General features: G+C 42.6%; 1 protein-coding gene across 1 annotated transcript; it reads left to right on the top strand.

Moving 5' to 3' along the window:
* The first annotated feature begins 4,104 nt into the window (after window positions 1-4,104).
* On the top strand, window positions 4,105-8,956 carry tyr (tyrosinase). Its single transcript, XM_049725815.1, has 6 exons — window positions 4,105-4,257; window positions 4,333-5,198; window positions 6,034-6,250; window positions 7,039-7,186; window positions 7,264-7,445; window positions 7,532-8,956. Exons 2-6 carry the CDS (start codon window positions 4,371-4,373, stop codon window positions 7,777-7,779), a joined length of 1,623 nt encoding a protein of 540 aa, XP_049581772.1. The 5' UTR covers window positions 4,105-4,257; window positions 4,333-4,370; the 3' UTR covers window positions 7,780-8,956.
* The last annotated feature ends 91 nt before the right edge of the window (window positions 8,957-9,047 follow it).

Consider the following 9,047-nt stretch of genomic DNA (forward strand, 5'->3'; position numbering starts at 1 on the left):
CAACCTCTCTCCCGCTCCTACAGTCTCTCTCTCTCTCTCTCTCTCCCTCTCTCTCTCACTCGCTCTCGCTCTCGCTCTCGCTCTCGCTCTCTCTCACACCTACCTCCACTATACCATCTGGAGATGGATACTGATAAAGAGGGAACCATGAGGGAGAGACAGGGATGGGGTAATATGGGATTGAAGGGATTTGAGAGCTTGGCTATGACAGGGCTTGGATTAATTTGCCAGCCAAATGCATTTGAGATTAGTGGACCATTAAAAGAGCATTGACATCCACATGAAGGCACACACACGAGCAGGCTGGCTGCTGTGATGAAGTGATAGCCTTACTAATTCTGACCTCTATCTCTCTCGTTCCCTCCCCTTTTAGTCACTTTTGTCTCCCAGCTCTTTCCTTTAATCTTGTTTTGACACGAGCAAATAGGCTGTGATGAAAACCATATGAGTGCAATCACATAAACACAATGAAATATTTTAATTGTTAATCCGAGTACATACAGTCCTTTTTTTTTTTTTTTTTTTTTTTGTCGACACTGATGTGTTGGCTTGTTGAAATGCCCTCAAAAATGCTAAAGCCTTCTTCAAGTTTTGTCTCATACAACTCAAATGTATCTTCATCAGTCCTGCACTCTCAACTCAATCATAGTTACAGTTAATCATGAGTACTTTGGTTACCTGCCAGATTTTGATGGAAAGAATGCCAAAGACAAATGCCCCTCATCTGTCTTCCATACTGCATCCCGGTGGAAATGCGGTTTGTTGTCACATCACATCTCCTCTTCCAACATGATCTGTTCAGAAACCAGAATGATTCCCGTTTCCGTAGTAACCCTTTACTATTGTAGTAAATAAAATCAGTTAACAGGCAATCAATCAGATCCACTTGTGCCGTTTCCGCTTACTTGTGTACACACACAGACATGACACTCACTTAAAGAGACGCTTGAATCGTGGTTGATATAAAACCGGGTCAATAAATGGTTTGCTGTTGAGATGAATAAAGACTAAAGCATGCTGAGAGAGAGCACATGCTCATCCTCGGAGAACTGGATTAAGATTCGTGATACAGATGAACATTACCCAGTTACAATAGTTTGTCCATTATTTATGTTTATCTAATATATTAAATGCACTGAAGCGTCTCAGATTTAAACTCGGCAATTGAAGCAATATTTTAGCATAGATAAAATGAGGTTGACTTCTTAATTTTTTTTCTCTAAGAATATAAATAGAGTGCAGTGCAGGCAGCACAGTGTACTAGTGGTTACAATACCTGCCTCACAGTTTCAGATTTTTAATTTTTCTTTCAGTGTTTGCATGGATTTTCTTCTCCTCTCGCAAATGGATGAAATTGGACTAAATTCAAGGTTACCTTCATTTCAACTTCAAGGAAACAGTCAGCCCAGACTGATTTAACAATACAAATTCATTCATTTTCTATCGTATTTCATTGTGCTCGTCAATTTGTTCATATGTGAGCTGGAGCCTGTCCCAGCTGCCCTGTGGGCGAAGGCGGAGTACACCAGCAGGGTACGCATAAACTATCATTCATAATCACCTCTGGACGATTTAGCCTTCAATGAACCTGTAGAAAATCCATGCTGCAAACTTTGCTTTAGGAATGCTGCAGCTGAGATTCAAAGTGCAAATCACTCACACCCACAACAGCCAGTGTCACAGGTGACACATCAATTTGACAAGGTTGTTTCAAAATAATAGCAGTTACCATGGACACACTGCTGATTTACACCAACCAAGGATGTCAGGGAATACAATTTACCCTGAATTACCCTGCGCTCCCGCACCACCAGACTCGCCAACAGCTTCTTTCTCCAGGCTGTTAGGACCCTCAACTCGCTACCCCCTTCTGCGTAGCGTGCGGCACTGTTGCGCTATTTTCTGGTATGTCTGCTGTACGCTCACTTGCTCCTTTTTTTTGCTCCTCTTATTTATTTATTTGTTGTGTTATTTATTCATTATTTATTCAGCACGCTGTTGTTATACTTGTTTACTTGTTTGTCTGTTGTGGGCCATGTCTTGTCACCGTGGGATAGGGGGGAACGAAATTTCGGTTTCTTTGTGTGTCTTTGGCATGTGGAGAAATTGACAATAAAGCTGACTTTGACTTTGAATGACAAGGGAATTCGTCAAGTATGTTTTGCGAGTGAAAAGATTTCAGCGAGAATGTGTGACTGAAGGGTGGCCAGTCTGAGGTTTACCACACTCCTTGCCTCAAGTCAACTGAGGCTTCACCGTGAAGACAAGCAGTAGAAAATAGATGGACGAGAAAGAGAGAGAGAGCGACTGAGACAGAGACAAAGACTGAGAGAGAGAGAGAGAGAGAGAGAGAGAGAGACAGACAGACAGACAGACAGACAGACAGACAGACAGACAGACAGACAGACAGACAGACAGAGAGAGAGAGTTTTTGCAAAAGAATGAAAGTTGACGTATTGAATGTAGCCAATTAGGCCAAGTCTTTGAACAAGCTGCAAAGAAATGCAAATCCAAAGCTGTTTAAAACAAGAATGTGTCTGAGCGTGCAACGTGCCAAGAGTAGGGGAAGAAAAGTTCGCGACCTGTGTCATAACCCCATAGATTCTGAAACTGTATTTTCGTCGTATTTACTTGGTGCTGACCACTCAGTTTCAATATTGTTTGTCATTATGTGGTCATTGATGACCTGGAGCTAATCTGCCTGACAATGTTGCCTGTGTGGAGACATTTAAAAAATATTAATGGAACTCGTGTGGGCTTTGGGGCTTTCTGAATCCTTCGTGTCCCCTCCAACACATTATAGGGATCACGCTGCCCTCTTGTGTTAGTTTTGAGGCAAAGAGAATCATAGGAAGCATTTATGTAACGTTTGATATTTGGATGTGCGTCATGAGATCTGAAGTTGTTACTTTACAGAAGAATTCTTGGACAAATTGAAAGCTCCGTCTTTGTCTCCACGCACACCCATGCGCGCGCGCGCAACTAGCGCGCGTTCTCCCAGAGGTGCCTCGCGGTCAGATCTACCCTGTGATGCTCATTCCTGTGCGCTCTAGTGAGTTGGTGCTGCAGATAAGCCGCATCCCGTGCCTGGTATGTGGCAGCATGTGACCACTTGAAGGTCTCGAGTTCTGCGCAAACTTCTAGCTTGTGCCAGATCATAGTGGCCCACATGAGCCCAGAGGGAGGAGAGGGGATCAAGTGCAAAAGTGGAGAAAGCAGGTCTATTGCCGTATTGTGCAAGTGAGCGTCACGCTGAATCACGTGGTACAGATAATGAAGACAGTCACGGAGACTTTTTTGTACGGGACATTCATTTGTTGTTCAAATTTATTTAATGGTGCCAGGATGGATTTAGCAATCAAAGTTTGGAAGCTGATAAACATTCCATATCATTTGTATCATTTGTAAATTCTTCCACTCAGCTGTTGCCACTGAAAAAAATTTGAAATTTGTGAATGACCAAAAATTTTCTTTACAATAATATGTTGTACGTGTCCCCACTAATCTAAACGTGACATTTTTATTAATATTGCATTTGACAAATATCAGTTAAGCAGCAAAATTCAACCATTTTTATCCATTTCAGGCGGTGCCTAATTTCTTACTTGCTGTTGACTGAAAAAAACGTAGTTGCCAGGTCCCAGATCACAACCAGTCATGGCTCAAATTAATGAGACGTATCAGTATCGGGGCCATTCCATCCTTATTTGAGATTATTGACCACTGAGGAGGCTGCCGACACCAGCCACCAATACTCAAGGCAAATTTCCAACATAGAGTAAGTAAGTCAACATAATGCTCATATATTTGACAGCCATAAACATGCTGACCACCCCACCTTCCTCCTGATTCATATTAAGGACAATTCTATCAATACTAAAAATTTCCTGACCTCAGTTGCAAGAAATTGCCATTGTGAGTAAATTGACTCATGAGAAATGGTGGTACGCACAGCCAGTCACACACTTGTGCCTGAGGTATGATGGAGGAGAGGTCAGCTAGTCTCAAGACAGAATGAAAGAATCTGGAATATTATCCTAAGCATGTGATATTGAGTTAGGGCACACACAAAGTTGCGTGTGCGCAAGTGAGCGTGCGTGAGATCACACATTCTGTCTGAGGACGGCCCCCCAAATGAGCTAAATGAGAGCGGAGAGAACAGTAGACTGCTGGCAGGGTGAAGAAAGTGAGGGTGGAAGGAGGTTGGACGTTCAGAGGGGAACATTGGTGGGGCAACTCCTCAAACAGCAAAATAAGGTAGTTTGTTTAAATTGACAGATTTTTTTCTACTTATTGCTGCAGGTGAGAATTAGATTGTGTTCTTTTCAACAGGTGTTCCAGTGACCACTATTAACTGCCAATATTTGATCATGAGGAGCTTTTTTCCAGCCGTACTTGTTTTGCATCTTCTCGGGAGCTGCTTTTGCCAATTCCCTCGCCCCTGCGCCAACGCAGAGGGACTACGGACCAAAGAGTGTTGCCCAGTGTGGGAGGGAGACGGCTCGGCGTGTGGTGCCCTGTCAGGCCGCGGTTTCTGCACAGAGGTGGTAGTGTCAGACGAACCCTACGGTCCGCAGTACCCTCACAGCGGGATTGACGACAGGGAGCGCTGGCCTTTGGCCTTCTACAACCGAACCTGCCGCTGTGCGGGAAACTACGGTGGGTTTGACTGTGGGGAGTGCAGATTTGGCTACTGGGGAGCAAATTGTGCAGAGTACAGGGAATCGGTGCGGCGAAACATCCTGACGCTGTCTGCTGCTGACCAGCAAAAGTTCATCTCCTACCTCAACCTGGCTAAGAACACCATCAGCCCTGACTATGTCATCGCCACGGCAACCAGAGCAGAGATGGGTGAAAACGGCGAGAATCCTATGTTTGCTGACATCAACTCCTACGATCTGTTCGTCTGGATGCACTACTACGTGTCACGGGACGCCTTCCTGGGGGGGCCGGGGAACGTATGGACGGACATCGACTTCGCCCATGAATCTGCAGCCTTTCTGCCGTGGCATCGAGTCTACCTGCTTCACTGGGAGAACGAGATTAGAAAATTAACAGGAGATTTTAATTTCACTATCCCATACTGGGACTGGAGGGACGTCCAAACCTGTGAGGTGTGCACAGATAGTTTGATGGGAGGCCGCAGCCCCTTCAATCCCAACCTCATCAGCCCTGCGTCGGTCTTCTCATCATGGAAGGCAAGAATATTTTCATTAACTTCTCCTTAAAGTGAAAATCCCAAACTCTGGCTCAAAATAGAGCATGGTTTTTTTTTGAGCCAGAAAATGCAAATTTTCCAATTATTTAACTATTTAAAATAGCAAAAGGGATCCTTTTTTAGCACAATTTGCCCAAATATTTGAATTCAAGATGCTATTTTGAGGTCCTCAAATGACCAAAATACATCATGTATTGGTATAAATTTGAGTTAAACATACAGTATATATTACATGCATACAACTACATGATATGCAGGTTTTTGTTTGATTTGGTCTTTATGAAACAATCTAAATGTCACATGATAATAGTTCTACTTTTTTATTGGACACCAATCTGGCACCATCTACTGGCATCTTGGTGCCAAGGAACTCGTATGTTGGGGTGGAGCCTTTACGTGTAGGAGAATAGAAGTAGTCGTTAGAAGCAATTTATCGCTGCATTTGCATTTTTTTCATGTTTCAATCTACGTGCAGTTTTAACTAAAGTCCTCTCTATCAATGGTTGTCAAACTTTTTACACGAAGTACCCCCTAAAAATAAACACTTTGCTCCTCAAGCACCACCAACATTAAAATAAAGTGATTCTTTTGAATACCACAAGAGGGAGCCAGTGTACCAGTAGTGGTACTAACACCAGATGTAAAGATTTAGTGCTGAACAATAATAAATATGCATTGTTATGATTGCATCAACAATGCTGAACAATTAAATGTTTACCTTTCCCGAGACTTCTGTCCTTCATCATTGGTTGCGTTGAGCAAAAACTCATGTTTATATGATTTTTACTTTTGTGTATCGGTCTGCTTACATGTAGGTGATCTGCACTCAGCCTGAGGAATATAACAGACGTGAGGCATTGTGCAACGCGACAGGGGAAGGTCCGCTTCTGCGTAACCCCGGCAACCACGATACCAACCGAGTACAGAGACTCCCAACATCGGCTGATGTCGACTCCACCGTGGGCCTCCGTGAGTACGAGACCGGATCCATGGACCGGTTCGCCAACATGAGCTTCAGGAACGTTCTTGAGGGTAAGAACATTAGAAACACACCCAAATGCACGCTAATACGTTTGTATTACTTACTCTACCCACATGCCTAACAAATGAATGGGAAGATAATCCTTGGGCTAATCTCTTTAATCTAGAGGTGGATTGTTGGCCCGTTTGCAAACTCACACGGGGATAGATTTTCATCATTGGGAGAATGTCCATATCCAGCTGATTCCTACGACAATTATATTGAGTGGGGTCACGAAAGGCAGTCAATCAGAAGTCATCCATCCGTCTATCGACTAAATCATCTGCTCTGACAGCCACTCACGCAACAAAGATAAAGGGCAGGCAGTGATACCTCACATTATATTATAGTATGCTTCATTTCATTTTCCTTTAAAGTAATGTTCCAAGTACAGTACTGCAATAGTTACTAATTATGGGGTACCATTGCTGTAGTTTCTGATTACTAGCTACCGAAAATAAAAGTACAGGCCTGCAGTTACTATGAATGTCAATGGAGGGCACTGTTCACCTTAAGGTCCTTCATTTCATAGCAGCTAAATTTTCATCTGTAATTTACCAAATTTGACGTAACATGACTCTGATTTTAGAGAACGAATAAGTGTAGGAAATAAAAGTACATTTACAGTAATAAGAGCGTCAGATGCAATTTTTTTACGTGCAGCCCAATGTTCACCCAGAATAGGGCCACCAGTTGAGAATCAATAATGTATCAATTTCATCGCCTATTGTGATGGCAAAACATCTCAATACTGATACATGATATAAAAAAGTGTACTCACTCCCACTTGCTCCTTCAGGTTTCGCTAGTCCAGCCACAGGCATGGCGGTTCAAGGTCAAAGCACCATGCACAATGCCTTGCATGTCTTCATGAATGGCTCCATGTCCTCTGTGCAAGGTTCCGCCAATGATCCCATATTCCTCCTGCACCATGCTTTCATAGACAGGTACAGTAAATCACAAACACATTATTCCAGTTCGCTCACCTCACCATGACCCAATGCAATGATCTTCTTTTGAGCAGCATCTTTGAGCGCTGGCTCCGAACCCACCAGCCAACACGGACCTTCTATCCATTTGCCAATGCTCCCATTGGCCATAATGATGGCTACTACATGGTTCCTTTCCTGCCGCTTTATAGAAATGGAGACAATTTTCTGTCCACCAAGTCAATGGGATATGAGTACGCCTATCTGTTGGATCCAGGTCAGTGCAGAACATCACGTGTGAGACTTTAAACTTCACAGCCTTGCATATCTAAGCTAGTGTCATCTTCTCTGCCTCCACTTCAGGCCAGCGGTTTGTTCAAGAAATCTTGACACCTTACCTGCAGCAGGCCCAGGAGATCTGGCAGTGGCTTCTGGGAGCCGGTATCATTGGGGCGTTCATCACGGCAATTATTGTGGTTGCGGCTGTCCAAGCGAGAAGGAAGTGGAGAAGAAACCAGAGGAGGAAGAGGGCATCTATTTTTGGAGAGCGACAGCCGCTTCTTCAGAGCAGCTCAGAGGATGGTTCTGCTTCCTACCAGACTACTCTGTAACATACGTACTCACGGTACATGCTGGCCGCACACACATACCCGTTTAGGTAACAACAACATGACAGGTTCCCCGGATTCTTTAGTTACAAGATCATATTTGATGACGAGGCAGTGCACCCAAATCACACATTGCTTCTCATAAAAAAGTCAAAATTTTTACTATTTTGTGCACACCAAACCAAAGATTTAGTCCATGAAGTGAAATGTCCATTAATGTCCTGTATGTCGGATATATTGCCTGTGTACACACACAAAAAACATCTTACTCATTATCTTAGATGCTGTAACTTAGTGATTTGGGTGCACCAACCGTCCTGAAAATTGTAAACAGCAAGCTGAAATGCATACAGTAAGATATCGATCATGTTTCAAACATTTAGCAGGATGAACTGAGGATGTGTGTGCACATATGCATCTGGCAATAGATCTTCATAAAAGTCTATGTTGCAATAATAATAATACCAACACCTGCGACCCCCGTGGGGAAAAACGCTACAGATAATCGCTGAAAGGATAATAATAATAATAAAAATAATGATAATAATAATGAGATTCAAACGCTTAAGTTCGGTGAAAGAGCTCACCTTGAAAGGTTTTTGCTGATACTCATATTCAGGCTTTAATCACATATTTAGGCTTTAATCATGATTAAAGGTATCATTGTGATGTATCATTATGAATGATATCAAACCAATCCAAAGTGAAGGTCATGTTAAAAAAAAAGTGCAATAATATGCTCTATACTCCTCCAAAAATCTCAGCAGAGTATTCTAATGAAAATTGGATTGGTGGAATAAAAATGAAGCACATAAATCCACGTGACCAAACCGAGAAAACAGATGGACACTTTGACATCAATTTTAGCTGACAGCAGGGGGCGGTGCTGCATAAAATCAGCCTCCTTGGATAACTGAAACTGTGTGCATTTGCCTCCTTAATTCTTATTGTACCCACCCAATTTGAATCAACAGCAATGTTTGGAATAGTGGGGGCCCATACACACACATAATAAAAAATATTTGTACTTTTTGTACTAAAGGTATTTTTAAATGCCTTATTGTACACAAGTGAATACACTGACCGAAGCACTGGTGCTAAAGGATCGTAATGCACGTGATCTTTCACAAGCTCATAAAATGTATGCGAGTTGCTGCATTAAAATCAGATCTGATCCAAATATTCTCTGTTGTCCTTCTATTTGAAAATAATTGAAACGCCGCACACAGCAATTTAGATTCTTCAATTGACTGTACATTTTTAAAATGTCA

Source organism: Syngnathus scovelli, chromosome 7 (assembly GCF_024217435.2).
Source record: "Syngnathus scovelli strain Florida chromosome 7, RoL_Ssco_1.2, whole genome shotgun sequence".
NCBI lineage: Eukaryota > Metazoa > Chordata > Actinopteri > Syngnathiformes > Syngnathidae > Syngnathus > Syngnathus scovelli.